The following is a 24,686-nucleotide window of genomic DNA, read 5'->3' on the forward strand; positions in this document are numbered from 1 at the left end:
AATCACGGCGGATTACTACAGTTTGGAGGAGCTCGACAATGCGAAGATTAACCTGCGATCTGGTGAGTCTTAGGGGCTGTATGAGCTCAAAACGAAGCATCGACCCCTGTAATATGGCTGCCTCAACCACCGCGAGAGGGCAGCTTTGAAGGAGGGTGGTGCCTGGTAACTCGAGATGGTTGGGGCTGGTGAGAGAACAGAGTCACAGCGAGCTCTCAGAGGAGTTCAAGAGAACATCTTGCAAAAGGTTTGCTTTCCATTGTCATAATACATTCATGAATAATTTTCACTGCCGTTTATTGTGTTTGTTTGCAAGGTGAAGGACCTCCTCCTGTTACATCTGTTGTATGAATCGGAGCACTTAAACCGCACTTCTTGAGGAAGGCTGAGCTATTATGAGTGGGATGAGTCAAACCTGGGGGGACGGTTGCGGGACCAAAGAGCACGTGCCACGTTACACAGTAAAATGCAATTTCCTCTTGTTGCAACTTGTAAGTAGTTTTGTGGATACTGAAATTACTGTTTACCCAACAGAATCAAATTTTATTCTGTGATGTTGTGGCAGAGAGTTGTTTCCAGTGCCTTTGGGGGACGGGGGGCGCTCACTCACCCACACAGAACTCTTCCACATCTCCGAGAAATCTTTACAATCTCAAAGTGAACACTGGGTGAGAAAATCCTCCTAGCAAGATTTTCTGCACGAGAACGTTCGCTCTGTAAGAAGGAAGGTTTCTGGTTTTGGTATCCCTGCTGGCTATAACAGTGCCAGAGCCCAGCATGCAGTAGGCGTGGGATATGTACTTACCGAGGGAATGAATGAATGAATGACAAAGGGGGGAAATCTTAGGGCATGGACCTCTACTACCAGCTCTGCTACTGATTAAACAAAAACAACACAACAGCATGGAAACCATGAACCCGCCTCAGCCCTGTGATAAGACAGACTAGGCACATTCAAATTTTTCAAGTGTGTATATTTGAGCATACCTCCATAGGAAAGAGGAGGCCCAAACTGAAACCCCTGGGGGGAAAGGTCTTTGCAGAAAGGGCATGGAAATAAAGGAAGGGAATTACTTGACTGGCTAGAGCTTAAGCAGTTGCCTTATTTGGGAAGGCTGTTTAGTGGTTAGCTGTTTGTTATTAGCTATGCTTAAGCTTCATTGTCTTGCAGTGCAGTGATTTCAGTTTAGGCTTCGGTCTGCTTACATAAGCCAAGGTATTAGAGTCACCTAACCGGACTGGTTTAATCACTTTAAAGCCCTCTTGTAAAATATGATTCTAGTTTTCTTTTAGATGGTCAATCCAGCTCCCCAAGTTCAAGGTTCAGACCAGGTGTTCTGATTTACATACTTCATTTCACTAGACATTTATGTAGCATTTTGAGTGTATTTTAAGATGGTATCCTAAGGGAAAACATAAAGAACAAAGAACATTGTTGAAACATTCCTTTTATGTATTTATTGTTAATTACCTTAAGTATGGGAAGTTTTATTTGGTGGTTCAACATTTTTTAAAACATCTGTTTTTTATTTTTTGTTTTTTTAATTGAACCATAGTTTCTTTTTAACGTTGTGTTAGTTTAAAGTGTATAACAGGGAGCTCCCGGTTGTGGCTCAGGGGAAAGGAACCCGAGAAGGATCCAAGAGTATGCAGGTTTGATTCCTTGCCTCGCTCAGGGGGTTAAGGATCCTGCGTTGCTGTGGTTGTGGCATAGGTTGGCAGCTACAGCTCCGATTCAACCGTTAGCCTGGGAACCTCCATATGCTGCACCTGGGGCCCTAAGAAAATAAACAAAAATAAAGTGGATAGCAAAGTGATTCGGTTATATATACGTACACTCTAACCTAACACACACACACACATGCATGTATTTATTTTTTTAGATTCTCTTCCATTATAGGTTATTATAAGATACTGAATATAGTTCCCTGTGTACACAGTAGGTCCTTGCCGTTCACCTATTTAATAGATATTATGACATGTTAATCCCAAAGTCCTGGTTTATCCCTCCCCTACCCTCCCGCGACCCCCTTTGGACCATTCTTTCTAGATTTTTGAGATGTTACCTTTACAACCATTGAACCATCCACAGAATCAAAATCCGACCTTGAGTTGAAAACCATTAAGAGTGCACATTAAAAGACTAGTTCCACTGCACAGGAGTGGATGTCCACAGCCACAGAGACACACCTTTCCCAAGTACGTCAGGTCAGACGGTGAGACGTGGGAAGACAGCGCTCGGTAAGAGGGCTCCTTCTAGGGGCTGTGCCTTCAGAAGGCAGGGATGCTGGCAAGGGCTTTCTTCCCTAAGAGTCATGGCATTCAAGTCTTGCTCACCATGGCTTTGGCCCAAGACTTACTCTCTCTCTTTTGAGTACTAATGATTCAGCCTCCTGCCCCCTTTTGGCATGGCAGGGTGCCTCCCTGAATTTGTATTTATGAGGAACTTGGGCCGCCTCTACTCCGTTAACTCAAACAATGATGGGTAAAAACATCAGTGTGAAGCAAGGGGTCTCCGTGCCTTGATTACTTCTCCGGAAGAATCATAAATACTGAAATAGCTTCCCTGAAACTCAATTCATCACTTAAAAAAAATAAGTGAAAGGAAGAGTGGGAGGAAGAGCGTATTCTTTTAAAAAAAGAGACTGGAGATGAGAGAGAAACAGGCCGAATCTGAAAACGCCAGCTATGACGCTTTGAAGAATACGATCTGGGAACAGAATTGATACGGGAGAGGGTGGGAAATGGGAGCTGTTGGAAACTGTGTCTTCTCCTCCACTCCAAACAGGAAAGATTTTCCAATTTCCAGGTTTTTCTCCCTCCTTCACCGCAGGGCACCATCAATACCAGAGAAACGTTTATTTTGGCACAAAGAGCAGGTTTTGATCATCCCCTCGATGCCCAATTTTCCCCCGATTGAGGGAATGAAAGGAAAATATCCAGCCTTCTGTGGACACTGGATGAACAGGAATATGGATTTATAAAATACCTGGCTACATCGAGTCAATAAAACTCATTTTGAAAATGATGCCCACGAACACGATTACCTGTCAGATGATAATCAGAGCAGGCAAGGCATTCAAACACCCATTTTTAGAGTCTTTGTTTCATTCTCCCTTTCAAAACTCATCTCTTCATGTTTTTTGCAGATATGCACACACACACACACATAGAACCTTCACGAGATGAACATTTTTGCAAAACATTTTAAAGAGCCAGGCTACCGTGGGGGCAAAGCAAAAGACACGCAGCAGTAATTCCAGAGCTTGGAATTCGCCTCGGTCCAGAGTCAGGCTTCCCCCCTCGCACAGCAATCTGAATTCCATACTGAGGGTCACAGCTTTTCTTTGAATTCCCAGCTTATGTCGCTATGTGTTGTCACCTTGATGCTATTTAGACAGTTTTCTTTTAACGCTCAGACAGTGAACTGTTCTCCTTTAAACAGGCTTTTATTTGACAAGAGTATGTTCGCTCAGATCTGAAGCTCCACTAAGCGCGCTACGATTGTATCACATTCTGCTATAATCAACCATGTTGTAAATTTGAGCAAAGCTATGTACACTGACATTCCCGAGGAAAAAAGGCACAGAAAGAGTTTGGGGTCATCTAGCTCCGAACATTAAAAAGCAAAACTGCTCCCTGCCTAACATCTAAGGAAAGAGAGCTTTGAATTCCAGCTTGCGAGCATAATTCTTTTCTGTTTTAAACATTTAACTGCTTGCTGCTGTTGTATCCTTGCTGAGTCTCAGAATGAAAGGGAGAAAAACTAAGAGCCCTACTGTATGTTCTTCCTTCCCAGCAATGGTCCTATGAGAAAACCTTATTAATGAGCTTGCAAACGAGCACCCAACAGGGAAATGTCACAAACAAGAGCGGCTAATGCCCCAGAAAATCAAATAACTGAACACTTGGCTGATTGTGGTGCCTTTCATATTTATAATAAAAAAGGGAGGGGAGGGGGCTTTAATTCACTAATTCTGAGAGGTCAACACCTTGCTGAACAAAACAACTCATTTATTTATGTTCAGAAATCTCCAGATGATAAATTACATTGATGTTAATCACTTCAATGCATGCTACACAATTAATATCTGTACTCACCAAAAACTTAAGGATTATTACAAGTATGACAGCATACACATCTGGCTGATTTTTCACATAATTGGGCACAACAATTTCTCCTGGTACCACAAATAAGTGTCCTAACGAACAAACACCGCAAAATTCTGTGTTCAGTTAATTAGGACTTAAATCCACAAGACAAAAGGGATTCCAAGTTGGAGCTCCCGCCTTGTGCCTTGTCTCCTGTGCAGTGTGGTGGCACTCCCTGTTAAGGAGGGCCTTCCCTTCATTTTATCCCGCCTCCTTGCTCCCGTCATTTTTATTTATCATTATTATTATTGTTGTTGTTGTTGTTGTTGTCTTTTTAGGATTGCACCCACGGCATATGGAGGTTCGAATTGGAGCTGTAGCTGCCAGCCTACACCACAGCCACAGCCACGCCAGATCTGAGCCGCATCTGTGATCACGGCAACACTGGATCCTTAATCCACTGAGCGAGGCCAGGGATTGAACCTGTGTCCTCATGAATGCTAGTTGGGTTTGTTAACCACTGAGCCACGACAGGAACTCCCGCTCCTGTCATTTTTAAAATAGGGATATTTAATGGCATACAACATAGATTTCATTATTATATTTCCTTTTAAAAATACTATTTTATAAAAGGAAATAATTTATACAGGATTCAAATCCATTATCTGCCATTTTATGCTGCCCTTACTCTGATTAATAGACTATCATAGGTGAGGTAGAGAGAGGTTTGCATAAACCTTCATGTAGCAAAATGAGCCAGGGCTGAGCTACGTGAGTATACTCAGTACCAGCTCTATCAGATGAGATTTGCCCCCGAGGTAGTCTCATTTACCCAGAGGAGAGTCATTCTTTATCTGAGGTCCACGGACCAGCTCAGAATGTTCTGGTGATAAACCAATGTTTATCACTGATAGTATAAGACATCTTTTTAGGTGGCAGAGGAAAGGACATTGAAAAAGAAGAGTTGCCTATTCATTTTAATGTTTATTAGACAGCAAAAACCCATAATTTTGCAGGTTTGTTGCTTAGGTTAAAGCAATAAAAGAACCTAAAGAAAAATGAGAACACAGATGGGCTGCAGATTGGGTCACACATGTGGGAGTGGCCCTTGACTAACTAAAATTAGGAAAACTGTGAGTGGTAAAGACTCCGTATTACTGGAAGCAAATGTGGTGAATGTTCATCTTTTCCGGCTCTAGAGCTAACAAAAGACCTTGCTAAAGGAGTCAATGGCCCCCAAAAGGTTAAGAACTACTGACTCCAGGGTTTGGGCCAATTAAAAAATAAAGGTCTAGCGTATATCACAGAGAACTATATCCAATCTCTTGGGATAGAACATGATGGAAAAAGGTTGGGGAAAAGAATGGATGCACACGACTGGGTCACTATGCTGTACAGCAGAAATCGACACAACACAGTAAATCAACTCTACTTTAATAAAAATAAAATTAAAATAAAAAGGTCTACTGTTGGGAGTTCCCGTTGTGGCGCAGTGCTTAACGAATCCGACTAGGAACCATGAGGTTGTGGGTTCGATCCCTGGCCTCGCTCGGTGGGTTAAGGATCCGGTGTTGCTGTGAGTTGTGGTGTGGGTTGCAGATGTGGCTCGGATCCTGTGTTGCTGTGGCTCTGGTGTAGGCCGGTGGCTACAGCTCCGACTGGACCCCTAGCCTGGGAACCTCCATATGCTGTGGGAGCGGCCCTAGAAAAGTCAAAAAGACCAAAAAATAAATAAATAAATAAATAAAAAATAAGTCCACTGTCACTTCTCAGAGTATCCAAAATAATTCACCACACATGCAGACTGGCTGCTGAATCTCATGCCTTCAAGTATCTCTTCTTTTCTCAAGGCTGTCAAGACATGGTGCTACTTGTCTGTAGAGAGAGGGCTCCTAGGGGTGGAATGGCGTTGAACCCCCAACACCACTGCCCAAGCTCTGAGAAAGCTGTAGCGCCCAATGACTGAGTGCCTTGGGCATCCGAGCACGAAGCTCTTTGTTATCCATAGCTGCTGGCGTTCAGGAGAGTAAAGCTGGTAGGTAATGAAGTGGAGAATTCTAATCATGTCTAAAGAAGCTACTTAAGGAATTCCTGGCTGACTCCACACCTTTTCCAGTAGTGCTCTAGGAATGGAGAGTAGTGGACCGTCAGGTGACTTTCTTAAGCATGCAGCATCTTATTTAAGATGCCAAATCAGATTCCAAATTCCATTCAGATTAATATAACTCTTTGTAATTCTTAACCTTTTATGCAAAAAGATATTTTTCCTTATATACATTCCAGGAAATGCAGTATCAAGAATGAAATGTTTGCGTGGCTTACGCTGGGCAAAAGAACAGAGTCTCCCATGAAAAGGTGCCATGTTAGAGTTAAAAATGATCCACAGATGCATCTTCATTGGGGGAAGGCATGAAAGTCACTTTCCTGCACTTAAGAGCTAGCAGTCCTCTATAAGACTGAAGTCAAAAGGATTCAGATATGGAGTTTTACTCTTTTTCTGAGAAGGACAAATCTCACTTGAGTCTTCAAAAGAAAAGGCTTTATAAAGATCATTAGCAAGTCTTCCAAGGGGTAGGAGGTGTGGGGCTTGAAATACTTTGCATTTGGGAGTGAGTGTAATTTTGTAGGTGGGCGGGGCTATATTCTACCTCGAAGATAACTCTGAGAAGCTAAGGGTTTAGGGGTGGGAACTGGGCGAAGAGCTACGCAGGTCTCACAAAGGAGCTAAAGTATTATTAAAGCTAATGGGCCCCTACAAGGAAAGTTAATGGATATTAAGTTTGCTTAAATGAATTACATATTAACAAAGTCACAAGAAATCTACTATCTGCCAATTTAGATAATATCTGATCATTTCTGTTTTCCCATTATAGGGACATTACACCACAATAGTTTTAGTGATATGAAAATTATAAGCATGATGCCCATAATGAAGCTACATAATGAAGTAGATGAGATGAATTAGCAAGAAAAACCTGCATTATGTAATGTTAAATTGAGCCAAACTCACAGAATGCACTGGAATGGGGTGGCCTTGTCGAAGCAACTTTTTATAAATTTCCCTAGCTCCTGTTTTGCTCAGGTGGTTTAAACAGGTGATAAAAATCAAAAGGGGATGAATGGTGCCCCCCCCCCCCAAGTATCTGCCCACTTCCTCACCTCTGGAACCTGTGACTGTGGTCTTATTTGGAAAAGGGGTCTTCACAGATGTAATTAAGTAAGGATACTGGATTGAGACCACTCTGGTTTACCTGGGTGGGCCCTACATCCAATGACAAGTGTCCTTATAAAAGATACAGAGAAGAGAAGGAGGCCAGGTCAAGACGGGGACAGAGACTGGAGTGATGTGGCCACAAGCCAAGGAACACCTGGAGCACCAGTAGCCAGAAAAGGCAAGGGGAGGAGTCTCTGCCCAGAGCCTCTGGAGGGAGTTGGGTCCCGCTGATGCCTTGATTTCAGACTTTTGTCCTCCAGAACCATGAGCGAATGAATTTGTTGTTTCCTAAGCCAAATTTTAGTTATCTCCCCGGGCAGCCCTAGAAAATTAACATAAGGATGCATAGAGGGTAATGCTTGTCCTTTATCTGAGGCCCAATCACTGCCATCCAAACTCTTTTTTTTTTTTTTTTTTTTGTCTTTTTTTAGGGCCGCACCATCAGCATATGGAGGTTCCCAGGTTTGGGGGTCTCATCGGAGCTGCAGCTGCCAGCCTACACCACAGCCATAGCAACACGGGATCCGAGCCATGTCTGCAACATACACCACAGCTCACGGAAAGGCCGGATCTTTAACCACTGAGCGAGGCCAGGGACCGAACCCTCAACTTCATGGTTCCTAGTCGGATTCATTTCCGCTGCACCACGACAGGAACTCCCCCATCCAAACTCTTAACATTTTCACCACGCACCTTCAGATATCACCTGGAATGTTTCAGAAGCCAAGTTACAAGCCCTTTGATTAAAAAGTGAGAAGCCAGCTGCTCAAGCCACAACCTTGGTGCAAGGCTAATTTTGTCCAGAAAACAGATGTTTTTTCCACAAGGAGGAAAGCCCAGAGGGGGAGATGAGAAAAGCATCTTTAGTCCACAGGGCACAGTGAGGAGACACCTCACTCACCACGATCCAGCTTTTAACGATGAAGCCATTGAGACCCTGGCAATCATCCCAAAGAATTTCACTTTTAAACTCATCACTATAATTTAAGCTAAAATGGAAGAGAACATGCAATTTAAAATAAAATGCCGATGTCTGATGTCCGGTGGGAATAAAACACCTTCTTTAAAAAAAATTCAGCACTTATGCTGGGGTTAATAAAGCCAGGGGGTGGGAATTACCCTAGATTTGGAAGTTGGCATAGAAATGATTACAGTCAATATTCACAAAATTTAATTAATTAAGTCATGCACTAGAGCAGATTGGAATCATTTTAAAGTTTTACATTTGGGTTAAATGTAGTATTTCCAAAATCCTCACTGGCACTCCGTAATATGGCAGTGTTTCAGTAAAATAATCCTTTGATTATTTTTCTTACCAAAACAACAAGATAAAAATTCTGTCTAAATTATATAAAAACATATGTATTCAATAAATGGCTTCTAACATGTTTTTTTAAAACTGCTACTCAATACCCTTAGGATAAAATACTCGGGTGATGCTATGGTTTGAGGATTTGTATCCCCCACCCTCCAAAAAACTTACGTGTCCCCCCAGAACTAATGCCCAATGTAATAGTGTTAGGAGGTGGGACCTTTGGGAGGTGATTAGGCCCTGAGGGTGGTGCCCTCACGAAAGAGGCTCCAGGGAGATCTGCAGCCCCTGCCACCACGTGAGGACACAGCCAGAAGGCGCCGGCCATGAACCAGGAAGAGGGGTCTCCCTGGAACATGACCATGCTAGTGCCTGGACCTTGGACTTCCCAGCCTCCAGAACCGTGAGCATGACATTTCTTTGGTTTATAAGCCACCGGCCTGAGATAGTTTTTCAGAGCCATCTGAATGGACTAGGACAGGGACTCACACTGTACTTCCAGATACCGCTGGGTCTGCAGGTTTCCGGTGACAGCTGGGTGCTCCACCTGACAGATCACTGGGACGCCATCGTCCTCCTTGTGCACCTTCAGCATCAGCTGACTGGTCACCGTGTACATGTCTGACCACTCCTCCACCTCCGACTTGCCTGGAGGGACAGGGAAGAGGCCAAGAAACCAGAGCTGAGTGGTTTTCACTCTTTTTTTTTTTTTTTTTTTTTTTTTTTGTAATATCCTCCCCTTTCTCCCCTTGTCCCAACATTGCTATTTTAGCAAACATAATGGAAGCCCCTTGGGAGAAGGGTAATCTGTGGGCAGATAACTGATAAAATGATCCTTTGCTCCTCTTCAGCCTTACAGGATAGTATTTAAGACAAAGTCAACTCCACATATTATATACTATTTTTATTTAAATATAGGCATATGCTTCTTCTATCTTCAAACCTCCCACAAAAAGGCAGCTGAGCGTTGACCCATTTTGACATCTGACTGCTCACGGCATTCGGGAGGAGGAAAGAGAAGAGCCTGTGGCTCGCCCGCCCCCCCGAACCATCTGAACTTAACACATCTACTAGGCTGTCATGTGGTGTAGAAATTCCAGGACGTCATCCAAATCCCTTAAGTAATTCAATCAGGAGTAAAGATATAAACAACCCCCTCTGCCCACCCCAGTCAGCAACAATTAAGAGGGAGAGTAACTAAATGGATTTACATAATTGAAATCGTAATTGAAATGTTTAAACTCGGAAACTTTTGAAAGCACACACACACACAAAATGCAGGGGCAGTGGGGAGAGAAAAGGAAGATATAGGCTGCAGGCCAGAAGGGAGCCACGTCCAAGAACATCCAGAAAAGGAGGGCGGAGGCTTCCGGGTGCGATGAATAGGCCAACGAGGCCCCTTTGCCCAACTCAGCACTGCCTGGGACATGGTGCACCATTAACTTTCTTTTAATGTTTTGTACTTATCGGTACACATTTAATGGCTCAGTTCACTCAGACAGAAAGGCAGAGGGGAAATGAGAAACTCCTTCCTCCCAAAAGCATACCTAGGAAATAGGAGATTACAACAGGGCAAGCTTTTTGAAACTTAAGCCATTATATATAGATTTATCTGGTTCTAGACATAGATTTTTATATCCCCTTTCTAAAAGAACTTCTTTTCTTCCTGGCACTCTTTATTTATTTAACAAGCGCATACTGAGCACCTTGGCCAGGAACAAGCTCTGGGCTTTACAAATATTCACTCATTTCATCTCCAGAAGAATCACACAAGGTGTGTAAATATAAATCTCCCCATTTTAGAGGACACCGAGGCACAAAGCAAGCCTTTCTGCCAAATGACCAGAGGAGTTCAGCCTCTGAGTCCTCTGTCCTGGGCACCACTTGCAAGGCAAGCTTTTGCAAAGAAAAGAATCCGAAGGCTGATAGACATGAGGAACTTGGGATCACGGACCAAAAAAAAAAAGGGTCAAATAGGGGCGAGGCTGTATCCTTCAGCCAAGGTTAAGGGGTCAGATATCTCAAGGACACAGGAATCAAATCTGCATTTCCTGGTCCGGAGAGAGAGACAATGGGAACAGGGCTAAAGGCCTGTGCTGCCACCACAAAGTCAGAAACTTTGCAGAAGGACAGGCTGGTGGCATGGGTCACTGATTTATAGATTTCGCAAGAAAGGTGGTGCCTTCAAGTTCACAGTTAAGGTAAATTCTTACTCCTCCCAGCACAAAACAACCAATAGATGTGAGAATGACATGGTATTCACCATGGCCAAGACTGTTACACACTTTTTTCAATGTATAACACAAGAATTTGGGGTCCTGACCCCACACTGGGTCACAGAGTAAACGCAAGGAGAACTAAGGGTACAGACATGGCCAGCTTGAGCTCAGGGGACCCCTCAGTGGTTCTGACTGGTCTAGGGAGTTCTCATTTCCAGGTCTAGATTTTGCCGAGCCTCTGAGTAAACATCTAGCCACAGACAGCACCATGACCCCTCAGACGACAGAATGAGGGGATGACGGAGAGCAATCGAATGCTATTACGCTTCTTCAGACACATTGAGTAATTAACTATGAACCGTATCTAAATGAGTATTTTTGTTGAGGGGTGTGTTTTCCATTTGTCTTTAACTTCCGAAAAGATATGCTCCTGCTGGGATCAAGGGTGGACCGGCTACCTGGGTACCGAGCAATTTGCATCTCACCTTTGAGCTCCTTGTTCCCTTTGAACCACCTGATGGTCGTGGCTGGCTTGCTGGCCATGGCCGTGCAGTTGACTTCAATCTCCTCGCCTTCCACCGCAGTGTCTTTCTGGATATCGATCATCAGGTTACGTGGTGGGACTACAAATTAAACACGGGGACTTTAAAAATACAGCATCTATTTGTGGGCATATTCTTCTACTCATTAGAAACTGAGACCATTGCAATCAAAACAAGAAGATAAATAATAGACATTCCTGATGGAGAATTTAAGACAAACTGCCACAGGAGGGAAGAAAGAAGAATTATAAAGTCATCATCAAATCGATTCATGCAAAATCATTTCAATACGAATTTCTCTCCTAAATTTACCTGATGAAATGACCGGACTGCCACTCCTAAGTTTTCAGTGACCAAATTACAACAATATAGATGCTAATTAGTTATCAGTCATTAGAAGATTGACCAAAGAGTAGACATAAAAGTATGAGGATAAGCACACGTGTTTGAAATTGTCCTCCTTATCTGGAAGTTTCTGAAAGGAATATTTTCCCTGAACTCAACCCCTGGATTTCAATCTTCATATGAACAATTCCAAAGTCAACCAACAAAGATCAAAAACATGGACTCCCAGGAGTTCCTGTCACGGTGCAGTGGTTAACGAATCTGACTAGGAACCATGAGGTTGCAGGTTGGATCCCTGGCCTGGCTCAGTGGGTTAAGGATCTGGCATTGCCATGAGCTGTGGTGTTGGTCGCAGACGGGGCTTGGATCTGGCATTGCTGTGGCTCTGGCGTAGGCTGCTCTGGCGTAGGCCGGTGGCTACAGTTCGGATTCGACCCCTAGCCTGGGAACCTCCATATGCCACGGGAGCGGCCCTAGAAAAGGCAAAAAGACAAAACAAAAAGAACAAAAAAAACCCCATGGAATCCCATAGGAGAATCAGTCACCTTAAATATACACCAAAAAAACTATGCCTCAGAGCCAGTTCCATTCACTTAAAACTATTCATAGAGCTGCAGAATATGATCTTGACCTTCGATGGGTGCCATAGTAATAAAAATCATTTCACTATAAAGATGCAGTCATATAGGAAATGCCTGTTAATCTGCAATGACTTTCCATATTCTGAATTCCAAAGCTCCAAATTGTGGACAACCGAAGGTAAAAAAGAATATTAAGTGTTGGTAAACAGATTTCTACTTCAGAGTTAAAGCCACCCTTCTCTAAGCATATTAAACATATATGTAATAAAATGGTTAGAATAAAATATTTGTGGGCTAAAATGCTGACTATCAATCAAAAAAGTACGTAGGATGATGGTGGTGGTGAAGAAAGCATGTTACCTTTTATGAAACTGAGGTGACAGTAAAACTTCATATAAGGTATGATCTTACCCTGGAGATTGAGCTTCCTGAAATAAAAATCAGTAAGAATACTGAATTCAGTAGACTGAAATCTAAGAATATGTGTCCTGACCACCATGAATAAGCAAAGATGCTTCCAGGACTTATGATTAATAAGTTTCTCAACTCAGAAGAGAAACAAGAAATTAAATATGTAGAAACATGCCATCCCGATGATCAAGTTGAATAATAAATCTCTGATACTGCTTCAATAAATTATGGGATTAAACCATGTATTTGGGATTTCCAATGGTTTTATTCCAGAGTGAAAATTCTGCTCACAGGAAGACTTTTACACTGAATTGAAGTAGTTGAAAATTCCTCTAAAGAATGATGGAATAGGAGAAGGAAAATGATTTGTTGTCTATGTTTCTCAGCAAGACAGCGGGGGTGGGGAATGTGACTATTCGAGCAAAAAAAGCAGGCCTCGTCTTTGTTTCCTGTGTGCCAGGAAACCAACCCAGTTCTCCACTGAATGAGTTACTAAAGCGAAACGGCCCCAATGAGCAGCTAACATGGCAAAGAGCTACTCTAGTTTACATTTCAGGAGAAAATAAGCATAAAGAGAGACAGTCTAACATCCAATTTGGAGCTGCACACCTGCCAGCATTTCAAGAGACAGAAAGGCAGGGACAGAAGTAAATGGGCTGACTTGGGCTATTTCCTAAGGCAGTTTATCCTTCCTAGATGACTATCAGGTCGGTTATAGATTTTCATCACAGGTACGTAGGTAGCTGATAGGAGTATATAGAGAGACTACATTTGAGGGCCAACAAATACTACTAAATTCTGAGTGCAGTGTAATGGGAATATTGAAAAAATGTAAATGTTAGAGGAAAAGACTGTTCAAGCCTAGAGAAAGTCAGGTGGTGGTGAGCGAGCGGTGAGGAAGAGGGCAAGAGGCTTAGATAAAAAGGCAACAATTAAGGAGGAAAAGAGCTAGGAACGTCCTCCCAGCAAATGTGGGAAGGAAGGCCAAACAATATTAATTCTTTTTGAGGTCTAGGCAGAAATAAAAATAGAGCGATGAAAATCATTTCTGATGTTGACACAAGCAATAATTCTCAGTGAGACATGTAACTGAGCTATGTAATTGATGGGTTACTACTCAATTTAAGGAAACTCGGATTGAGTCTGGGACACTCATGGAAGATGACTCTCTTCAGGTGAAACAAACAAGGCAAACAGCTCTCTTCCCTGGAAAACACTACAGGATGGATGGACTCCGCCGGACTCCACTGTGCATGGAGGACACTGGGAGAAGCACCTTGATGGAATTTTGCTGATGGCAACAGATCCAGGAGTTGTTAAAAGGTTCCAGCAAACATGAACTGCCAAGACTTGATGGCATTAAGGCTCAGACACAGTCTTTGTCAGATACGTGTTTCTGTGTGTGCCTGGGTATCTTTCCTTTATCCTGTCCTTTTTTGCATTGAGCCTGAAGACACCGGAGAGCCCTCTCTCTCCTCTCCACAGGCTCCTGATAACCTCTACTAGCAATTCACCTTCGGTGGATTTGGATTTCTTAGCAGAGGAAGTACTTACTCTTCCCATCAGATGGTCATAAGTGTGATGGCATGTTCTTTCTACAATTAGACATTATCAACAATGTCTGCTGGTTCCAAGTAGGGAAATGGCAAGGGGCAGGTATAAAGTGGGTTAGAGGAAAGTCTACCAACGTCTCATAGATTTCGTTTGGGAGCTGAGAGTGTGACTGGCAGCAAATAGGTCCTTACCTGGGTTACCTGTTGTTCCATATCATCCATGCCAATAACTCTTCTACTGCAGCATACATACACCACAGTTCCCTAACCCTTCCTAGTGAGTCCCGTATCAGTGCTAGCCCCTCCTGAAGAGCTTATGTAACCTTTAACCTGACAGCTAAGGTAAACATCTGGAAACTATGGAGTTCCCGCTGTGGCAGCTAGGTTAAGAATCTGACTGCAGAATGGCTGAGATGGCTGCAGAGGCTGAGATTCTACCCCCAGCCTGGCGCAGTGGGTTCAAGGATCCAGTTTTGCTGCAGCTGCAGCTTGGATTCAATCCCTGGCCCGGGATTCCATATGGCGAGGGTGCAGCCATTTAAAAAAAAAAAAAAAAAAAGTGTTGGAAAACATGACCAGTGTAGAAAATAAAGAACTCGTTTTTTTGCTGAGAAAAAGCACCTTGAGAAATAACTGAATGATTTTCTTTTCCAAGTCCATAAACAGTTTTCTCAAGATTGTAACCAGGCTTTCTGATCTTTACTAAGTTTAGAGGAAGAAAGAGACAAGTATAGTAGGAGGTGTTTGGTTTACAAATATAAAATAAAATCCACTAATGTGAGTCATAACGGTTCGTTGATATCAGCTATAAAGTTGACTTCTCTCAGATTGTTTTTTAAAGCCAGAAAGCTTTGGAAAATACAAATGAGGATATAAGTCAATCTGTCTGGAAAAAAAAGGGGGGTTGGACAAGAAAATCTTCAAGTTCATTTTGGTCTATTCATTCTTCTCTGTTTTCCCTTTAACTTCATAATATCTTCTTGAATACGAAAGAGGTTAGTAAAGTATAAAAATCCATTTATAAGAAAAATGAATTAAAACTCCTACTAACCAGAGAATACACGTATACATGGTCCGCTAAACAGACACAGTTAGTAAAAACTGCCTGCAGCCATTAATGAAAATAATCAAAGATGTATCTAAGGAGGTGTGTAGGGATGGAAAAAGAGTCACAAAGAGGGAAATACTAGATAATAGCAAAGAAATGTAAGGTTCTTCTTAGCTAACCTCAAATCTATAAGAGTGCTAATTATAAACATTCCACCTACAACACTAAAATAACCCCAGCAATATCAAGATGAGTCACATTAATTACAACAAAAGAAGAGCCTTAAAGCTGATCAGTAGGGAGACTCTCACTCTAAGACCCTGTAAAATAATTAGGTTCTCCGGTTCCTGGAATCTTAAGAGTGAACACTAATCTTCGAAGGACAGGGCTGTAATAATATTAGCTACTATTATCAGTAACTATATTAATCTTAAAGCAGTGTATTCTCTCTCCCGTTCATCTCCTCTCATGAACAGTAGGATAAAGAGAGTCCCACACTGAGATCTGGAGAAAGAAACAAACTCACCACAACTGGAAGGAGGGAATGAATACCCTGAAAGGCACCCACATGCATGCAAAACATCATAGGAGAGTTTTCAGATTTACATGGATAAGCTAATAAACATCACGGTAACTAACAAATACCCATCTCCGTGTCTTATAATGATGCTGAAATTTTTGCTGAATGCTTCAAACAACTAATAAAGACACATGCAGCAAGATGAGCATCTTCAACCTATCAAGAAGTTTGACAGCTGTGTGAGTATATATGGGGTCCTTTTCAGAGAACTACAGATAGAAACGAAGACGGTGCTAATAGATCATTCTTCATTCATTATAATATCTGAAAACTCCAAACCTTAGGAGGAAGGTTTAGAATATATGAGTATCAGTGGAAATTGTCAGATTTTGGAATATGAAAGACTCAAACACTGATGACAACAATTTTACTCCGTCAAGGAATCTAGAATAAATTCAATGAAGGGAATATTAAATGAGTGCATGATACCTGCAAAAAGAGCATCTACTAGTATTACTTTCAAGTATATTTAAGTTAATGTTTCTATACAATCCAAGCAAGGAACCTATTACTTCTAGAATAATCAGACCTCCAAATGGATCACAGGCATAATGACTGTCAGAAGTCCACTGCTGGGTGTAATGTCAAACTGGCCCCGTGTGGTGGGTCTCAGAACAAATGTACCAAGTGCTGAAAACTGACAGGCAGGAACTGCTTCCTTAAGACCAGATATACTCCTGAAGACAAAAGATGTGCCCCTTCTGGGAGAAAATCTTGAAAGAGTGGCACTCAGGATTTTATTGAAAACAACCTAAACTAGAAGACCCAGAGGTTATGAGACAGAAGAGTTGTGTTTTTTTTTTTGTTTGTTTGTTTGTTTGTTTTTTTTTTTTTTGACGCACCCATGGCATATGGAAGTTCCCAGGCCAGGGATCAAATCTGAGTTGCAGCCACAGCTTATGCCACAAGAGCTGCAATGACTGAAGGTTAGCCCACTGCACTGGGCTAGGGATTGAACACACACCTCAGCAGCGACCTGAGTCACTGTAGAAACAACACCAGAGGCTTAACCCCCTGTGCCAAAGCAGGAACTCCTTTTAGTCTACGACTCTTGATTCTCACCGTGTGATTCGTAACCTGGGCAGGATGGCTAACTGCTACTATTATCATCTCTTTCTTTAAAATAAAGATATTCATGCTTAAAGGTACATGTAGTGAAACATTCTGAAAATTCAAAATGTAGTAAGTATACACCATCCAACTGCTGACGCTTTTGTGGACATGCCATAAGCAATGGTGGGTCAAATGCGAAGATGGCCCATCTGAAGTTTACGCAGCCAATGACTTACTCCAACAAGCAAACAGTATTACCAAAGACTCCTAAAGAAAGCTTTTGGTCTATCTGCCAAATATGAAAATAGTCATCCTAGCAAAACCTCCACACTTACTATTTCTGCAGGTCTAACATGGATGAAAGCTACAATTAGAGATAAACACGTACGCATCATCAAATTCAGACCACAGCAGAAGCAGTACAGCCAGACATGAAACACGACTCTTTTTTTTTTTTTTTTTTTTTTTTGCTTTTTAGGGCCACACCCGTGGCATATGGAGGTTTCCAAGCTAGGGGTCCAATCAGAACTGTAGCCACCGGCCTACACCACAGCCACAGCAACTTGGGATCCGAGCCGTGTCTTTGACCTACACCACAGCTTATGGCAATGCTGGATCCTTACCCCACTGAGCAAGGCCAGGGATCAAACCCGTGTCCTCATGGGTGCCAGTGGGGTTTATTAACCGCTGAGCCACGACGGGAACTCCAGAAAGATGACTTTTTAAAATAGTATTCCTCTTATCAATGACATATATGTAAGCATTTGGGATGTGTTTTAGTTTAATGAATTAAAAAAAATTCTCTCTTACAGCTGTGTTTAAATAAAGTAATGAGGCAGCAGCTCAATGCGTACAACCATAAATACATATATGTTCACACACACCAAGCAAAAATGTCCTTCGTATTTATCTTTCCCCTTTCATCTTCATATCATTACACTGAAAAGCTGCAGTCTGCCGCCTCAAATAGACTTTGATTCATCATCTTCTGCAAGGTGTAAATCAGAGATCTTGCCTCATGCTAGAGTGTGTGTCCTTGAAAACTCAGTTTCAAAAATCCAAATTGGCTGGAGTTATGCACTGGAGTATATGTTTGTCTTAAAGGTGACCGATTTGGACCACCTCTGTCACAGGAAAATCTGCTGACTCTATCAAAATATATACATGGACCCCTGGCAACCCCTGGATTTTGTTGAAAGTCACAATCTACGATCTGGGCATCCCCCAGAGGTGTTACCCGGAAGCCTGTCCACAGTCCTGGTTTAATATCAGCTTTCTTTCCTAGGAGCTCTTAATTCTTTTACGTCCAATAGTTGCAATTTGTGGCAAAGTATGTGTTCATGGGGTATGATTTTTACAGCATAATCTTGAGTATGAGCAATAAACAAGGCAATAAGTAAAGCCGAAGCAAAGGAGATCAACAATATTAAACGAGATATAACTCAGAAGGAAAAATCATTAAGCGGATTTCATAACAGAGCCCTGCCATGGGCTGCAGATGTGGTAGCCTGTCTCCCCCTCTCCCTCACAGAAGGAAAAAAAAAAAAAAATCCTGGTAGTTAGCAGCAATGACATTGCATGTGGTGTATGATTCATTTGAGGGTTCTAAATTCTCTTGATCTTTGCTTCTGAAGCTTGAGGGTTGAAACCCAAGAGCAGGTGGAATCTATAAAGACTGCTGATTGCCATTCCTTAGAGTCTTTGGTAAAATAGGCTATTTTTAAAATTCAGCAAGATGGGCGGTGATTCTTCCTACAACAGTCAAATTTACCATTAACCTTTTCCTTGCTACTGGAACCATCTGGCCGCAAGAGCCATCCCACTTGTTTCCCCGGACAAGCCCCATGCATTCCTTACCCAGGACTGTGATTGTGGTGTAACTTTCCTGGGGAGGGTCAGTGTAGAGCTGGCAAAAGTATCTTCCTTCGTCAGAAATTGAGACATTCGTCAATGACACTTTGAGTTCACTGCTCGAAAAATTCAGCAGCTGGAACCTGCTGTCCTTCAAAGCTGTGAAACAAAACGCAGAGGGAGTGATTGTGAGAAAGATGACCGAAGGTCTGTTTGCCTTGAGGGGGAGGAAAAAGCCAGGTGACTAGAAAGGTGGCTACAGGGTAGACACAGTGAGTAAGTCTTTCTGCACCTGGTGGGTGTTTCTTTGCAGTTCTTGAATTCCTATTAAGGGCTTCTGCAATAACTGCTGGTAGACAAATACCCCTGCCCCAAAAGGAAACTGCCTCCCACCACACACACCATCCCTAGCGTCAGTTTTGAACACTTATTCATACACTGTTGCAGATCTTCTGTCAGAGACAGGCAGAATGAAAACAGGAGGAAAGGCCAAGCTCTGAGTCCCCTCTGGGCACTGAAATTTCAGAACATACAGGCCTTTAAACTGTTCCTTTTTTCTTTTTTTTTTTTTTAATGCCTTTTTGTCTTTTTTTTTAGGACTGCACCTGCAGCATATGGAGGTTCCCAGAGTAGGGGTCCAATTGGGGCCGTAGCCGCTGGCCTATACCACAGGCACAGCAACGAGGGATCCAAGCCACATCTGTGACCTACACCACAGCTCACAGCAACACCAGATCCTCAACCCACTGGGTGAGGCCAGGGATTGAATCCAAGTCCTCAAGGATGCCAGTCAGGTTCCTTAACCACTGAGCCACAATGGGAAATCCCTAAACTGTCTCTAAAGGAGTCCCCCCTGTGGCACCATGGGATTGGTGGCATCTCTGGAGAGCTGGGACACAGGTTGGATCCCTCATCCGTCACAGTGGGTTAAAGACCTGGCACTGTTGCAGCTGCTGCAGCTCCGATCTGATCCCTGGCCTGGGAACTCCATATGGTGCAGGGCAGCCAAAAAAGAAAGGAAAAAAAAAAGTTGCTCTACAAATCTGAGGCCTTAAAAGAAATAGAAGTACTAATAGTACAAGAGAAAATAAAAAATCATTATTAGTAATTTCAAAAGCAGAATGAAAATCATTAAAACAAATTTTACAGCAAAACAATTCAATTTAACTTGGCTGCATTTGAGCTGGAGCTGCCAAAAGTCCACGGCCTGGGGCCTACAGAGGTCTTAGGCCTGTCCGGCCATTGTCTGACTACTTTCAGCTTCGTGATGTGAAAAAAATTAGGCATCAAGTAGGAAGTCACACGAGTCATCACAGATGTATGTGGGTTTTTTACTGGTTTCTAATATTCACTCTTGAAGACCTTATATTAATTTGGCAAAGGCTAGATGGGAATATACTAATGAGAAAAATTCCCTCTAAGAAAGAGAGGCTGGCTTCTCTCCTTTCACCCTCCTCTGCCCTCTTACATATATATACCTTGGGTTTATCAACTCCTTCCACAGGTCGTGAATGTTCTGAGGCACTGGGGACACCCAGCAGACAGGAACGGACATACCGGACGCCCGCTCTGCTCAGACACTAATGCTCTCCAATAGCAATTTTTCGAAAGACCTGATTTTTGCTCTTGCCAAGCCTTGGCACCCACTTAAACCATTTCTATGATATGCAATTTTTTTGATTATTGGCTTTTGTGATCTTACATTTGGAAGGATTTCAGCATATGGACAGCTCCATCTATCACAGGCTATGATGATGGGAGATTTGGTTTTGTCTTTATAGGCACAGATTGCCTTGGAAACTTCAATCTTCAAACCAAACAGATTACCTTTGAGAATGCTATATTTTCCTTGCTTTACCCTGTTTGAGTTGTTTGTGTCAGCTAAGTATTTGGGACTCAATTGCAATTCACCTTGAATTACTACAATCAATTCCTATTGCAAAGTAAGGCTGCCTTACTTTTAAAAAGGACCATTCAAGGTTTCTATTAAGTAGGAAGATTATGATTGCATGTCTCTTCTTCCCTCTGAAGAACTGATTAAACTTTAAGCATCTAACATTAACTTTTAAAAAAGGAGGCCTTGGCTATCTCTTTTTCAAGACAACATGTAGGGAAAAAAGTTACCAACTAAAGCTACAGAGATGGAAACTTACGCCGGAAGTCCCTGAAATAAATGGTCTGCCGGTTGGGATTCAGTAGCTGAATAACAGAGTCGTCACTCTTGTTGACTTGGCAGCTGATGGTTGCAACTTCGCCCTCGATCACTGTCACGTCTTTAGTAAACAAATTCTGTCCATCACCTTAAAAAAGGGAGAAAAAAATTTCCATCAATTAAAATTTGGTTAAGAGCAGCCATTAAAACGAGAAACAAGAAACGTATTAGAAAACAGGCACCAGCAGTGACCGCTGGTGAGGTCTGCACGCTGTTCTCCAGAGTCCACAAAACGAGTGTGTTCATCTGAGAGAGATCTTGGGGCAAAATATACCTAAGCCTGGAATCAAGGTGCTCTCAAAAGTTGTGATGCCCACGTTCCATCCTCCAGTGTTTTACTGGCCGAGTGGGATGCTGGAGAGGTGGGGGAAGGTAGGTCAGAGTCCTGGCAGTCATGGCCGTGAGGAACTGCAGCTCTCATCTCACAGACGGAGCAGGGGAAATAATTTACAGTCAGCCCTCCTTATCCACAGGCTCTGTACCCAGATTCAACCAACCACAGATAGAAAATACTTCAAAAAAAATTCCAGAAAGTTCCCAAAAGCAAAACTTGGATTTGCACATGCCAACAATTATATACCTAGCATTTACATTGTATTTTACAACTATTTACATAACATTTACATTGTGTTAGGTATTATAAGTCACCTAGAAATGGCGTTTTCTTTTTTTTCCTTTTTAGGGCGGTGGCATATGGAGGCTCCCAGGCTAGGGGTCAAATCGGATGGAGCTGCCGATGCTGGCCTACGCCAGAGCCACAGCAACACAGGATCCGATCTGAGTCTGCAACCTACACTGCAGCTTGCGGCAGCACCAGATCCTTGACCCACTGAGCAAGGCCAGGGATCAAACTCGCATCCTCATGGACTAGTTGAGTTCTTAACCTGCTGAGCCACAACAGGAACTCCTACAGTATGCATTTTTTAGAATGGACTTGAGTATCCTCAGATTTTGGTGTCCACAGAGGTCCTGGAACCAGTCTCCTGTGGATACCAAGGAATGACTGTATCAACCTCCGCTTGCATGCCCTTGAACTATCCGATCCATACCCAAGAGGCCATTTGATAGAAGTTGGTAGGAGGGCTCATTAAAAAATCTCACCTTGTTAGTGGATGTTGAGATTTCCAGTGTATGGGCAGTTCAGTTATTTACGGTGTAGGGAGGGGCACCTACCTGACTTTGCAATCTCAATAAACTCCTGAGAGTTTCTAACAGTTCAGTTTGTTACTCTGCTCTCAGAAACTACACCTTTGTGACTCACCCAAAGCCCCAGGTAATCCTGAACCACGCCCCTTCTGTAGACTACTGCCTTCCAGCCATTTAGAAAATCTCTTACAGAACCTGTCCAAAAGTCTAGGCTTTCAGATCCACTGATATCTGGATTATCTGCAGATCTGCTCTAGTGGGTTGCTTCTAAGATATGTGACGGTCACGGCCCCTAACAAATGTCCTAAATGATTCACAGCACGAGTAAGAGGAGAGGAGAATTCAACTTAAAAGCAAAAGAGGAAGCTACTGTTGAATGTCTAATTCTGCACCTACCATAGCAGGAGATGTAGAAGTGTATGACATTGACTTCGCCTCTAAGAAGCTGCAATGTTGGTGAAAACAGATCCCTAGCCCCATTTATGGAATAAAAAAAGTATAGTATAGGCAAGAGATATGATGAGAGTCAGTCAGGAAGGGGAAAAAGATTGCTTTTTAGCTGTAGGATCTCAGGTCAACTATTCAAAGTCCCTGAGCCAGGGTCTCATCTGCAAAATGGGGACAGTAACAAAACGTGATCTCACAGAGCCTCTGGGAGGATTAAAGAAGATAATAAATGTAAGGCATTTAGCCCTGTGCCCAGCTTCTCATAAAACTGAATCATGGTGGCTGCTATCATCACCACCATCTCTTCTCTGGATGTCAAACCCAAACTAAGCAACTCTAGTACGTGTCGGGAACAGTGCGGATTCAAGAATGAAGAAAGCTCTGCGTCCCTGCTCTCAAGGAGTTCTCTGCATAATTACAGATCAACTCAGTGTGGCTTATTCACTCTCTAAAAAAAACTTCGTCACACTAGGAAACAAAGGTCAAAGATAAATACTACTCTAAAAAAAAAAAATGAGACAGCATAAATAGAGATGCAATTAGGGTAAATGGAGGATTTCCACCTGCTATCATATTTCTGCTGAAGGATCCTTTTTTGGCAGGACACCGTGGGGAAGCGTGAGAAGGGGAGTCTAGGATGGCTTTAAGCCAAATCCACCCAGAAATAGACCAGCCTCTGGTAGGATTAGAAAGGAGGAAACTAGAGGGATAAGGAAAAAAATTATTAGAGCCACAGATAAACAAAAATTCTTGATGCTTGAGAAGCAAACCAAAATGAAACCCAACCTTGAGACCTGCAATCCAGGGAATTAACCTGGGTGTAAGAACGAGGGCCACAGGGCTCGTCATGAGCAAAAGGGTAAATCTTCCCTGGCTGATCCAGCAGTGAAAGCTTAGCAGGCTGAGCAGTGTCAGAGAATAACAACAAAGAGGAAGAGTGATCAGAGGAAACGAAGGGATGCTTATTTTTTCCTCAGTGGATTACGGTGACAAACACAGAATTCGGAACCCAGCTGGAGGGAGCAGTTTATTCCCAGATCTGAGAATAGAACAAGGAAAAGGGAATTCCTGCCAATCAAGCCAGCTTTTCAAGGTGGTTTTGCCAGCCCTGGTGAAAGTCTGTACGGAAAGGACAATACCCTATTTCTGCAGGGCAACCCAATCTCGTAAGAAAATTAAGGAAAAATTAAACTGCATGATTCAAATGCTATATAGCATCTCAAGCCATGGGACTTGCCTTGAGGAGATCAGAATACCAAACTGTTCCACTGGATTGTGGAGGAGAGTTCTTCTAGCTAAAGGAAGTTTATTAGCCACACAAATAAGAATCTTCAGCTGATAAAGGGAGTGCATGGAAACACTACCCAGGGAAAGGCCTTAATCCCTTTGGCCATACAGATCCTGGCTACCATCTTGCAGCTATGGGGACTTAGAGTCAGCTGCAATTCAATTAGGCACTAAGAGAACAGTTTCCGTGAAAATAACTATCCACTCTAATTTTAGTCTTTACCCAGAATCTTAGCATATTCTGTCTATATTCCTATTAAGGCTACAAAACATTTGCAAAGGAGATGCGAGCAGAGGTGTTGACCATGACTTTGCAATTAAGCAAGAAAGGTATAATAATTTTGTATTAAGCAAGAAAGGTGATAAAACAGAACCAGAGGGTTTTTTTTTTTTTTTTTTTTTTGGTGCTGTTGTTTGTTCGTTTCTTACAAATTCTAAGCATTCTTATTTATTATGTATAATTAATATAAGACCAGATCACTTTAATGGGTCATCACTGAATAAATCACTCAGGTGAAATTTTTGCCATCTGCGGATTTTTACCATTGCTGTGCTCTGGCACATAATATGCTCTGCAAACCCACCGTGGTTTCATCATCACTGTCCTATTATTTTTTGAAATTGCTAAGGCCCACCTAAAATCCAGCATCTTGGAAAAATTCCTAGTTATGTTAACATGGCTACAATGCTAATGCTAAAAAAAATTATAAGTGCTGAAAGATATCAAAGTGGCTTGGCTGATGGTGGTGGCCCAAGAATGTCACTCTAAAAAATTACCAATAAATTAAGGGTC

At 42.5% G+C, this 24,686-nt stretch overlaps 1 protein-coding gene across 17 annotated transcripts in view; it reads right to left on the reverse strand.

Moving 5' to 3' along the window:
• Window positions 1-24,686, reverse strand: part of CADM1 (cell adhesion molecule 1) — a 340,231-nt gene that overhangs the window by 48,686 nt on the left and 266,859 nt on the right. For 14 of the 17 annotated variants that reach the window (XM_084976137.1, XM_084976133.1, XM_084976131.1 and 11 more), the window contains 4 exons: window positions 20,955-21,101; window positions 18,808-18,960; window positions 11,323-11,460; window positions 9,108-9,266 (listed from right to left, as the gene is read on the reverse strand). In XM_084976137.1, coding sequence (XP_084832263.1) covers window positions 9,108-9,266; window positions 11,323-11,460; window positions 18,808-18,960; window positions 20,955-21,101 — 597 coding nt within the window. Of the gene's footprint in view, window positions 1-4,418; window positions 5,602-5,781; window positions 9,267-11,322; window positions 11,461-18,807; window positions 18,961-20,954; window positions 21,102-24,686 lie in introns of those variants that run through there. The other 3 variants (XR_014815344.1, XR_014815345.1, XR_014815343.1) reach the window with 3 other exon arrangements.

Source organism: Sus scrofa, chromosome 9 (assembly GCF_054392235.1).
Source record: "Sus scrofa isolate SSC_HxYL_T2T_F1_AM1 chromosome 9, Sscrofa_HxYL_maternal_Yorkshire_Landrace_v2.0, whole genome shotgun sequence".
In the NCBI taxonomy this organism is placed as follows: domain Eukaryota; kingdom Metazoa; phylum Chordata; class Mammalia; order Artiodactyla; family Suidae; genus Sus; species Sus scrofa.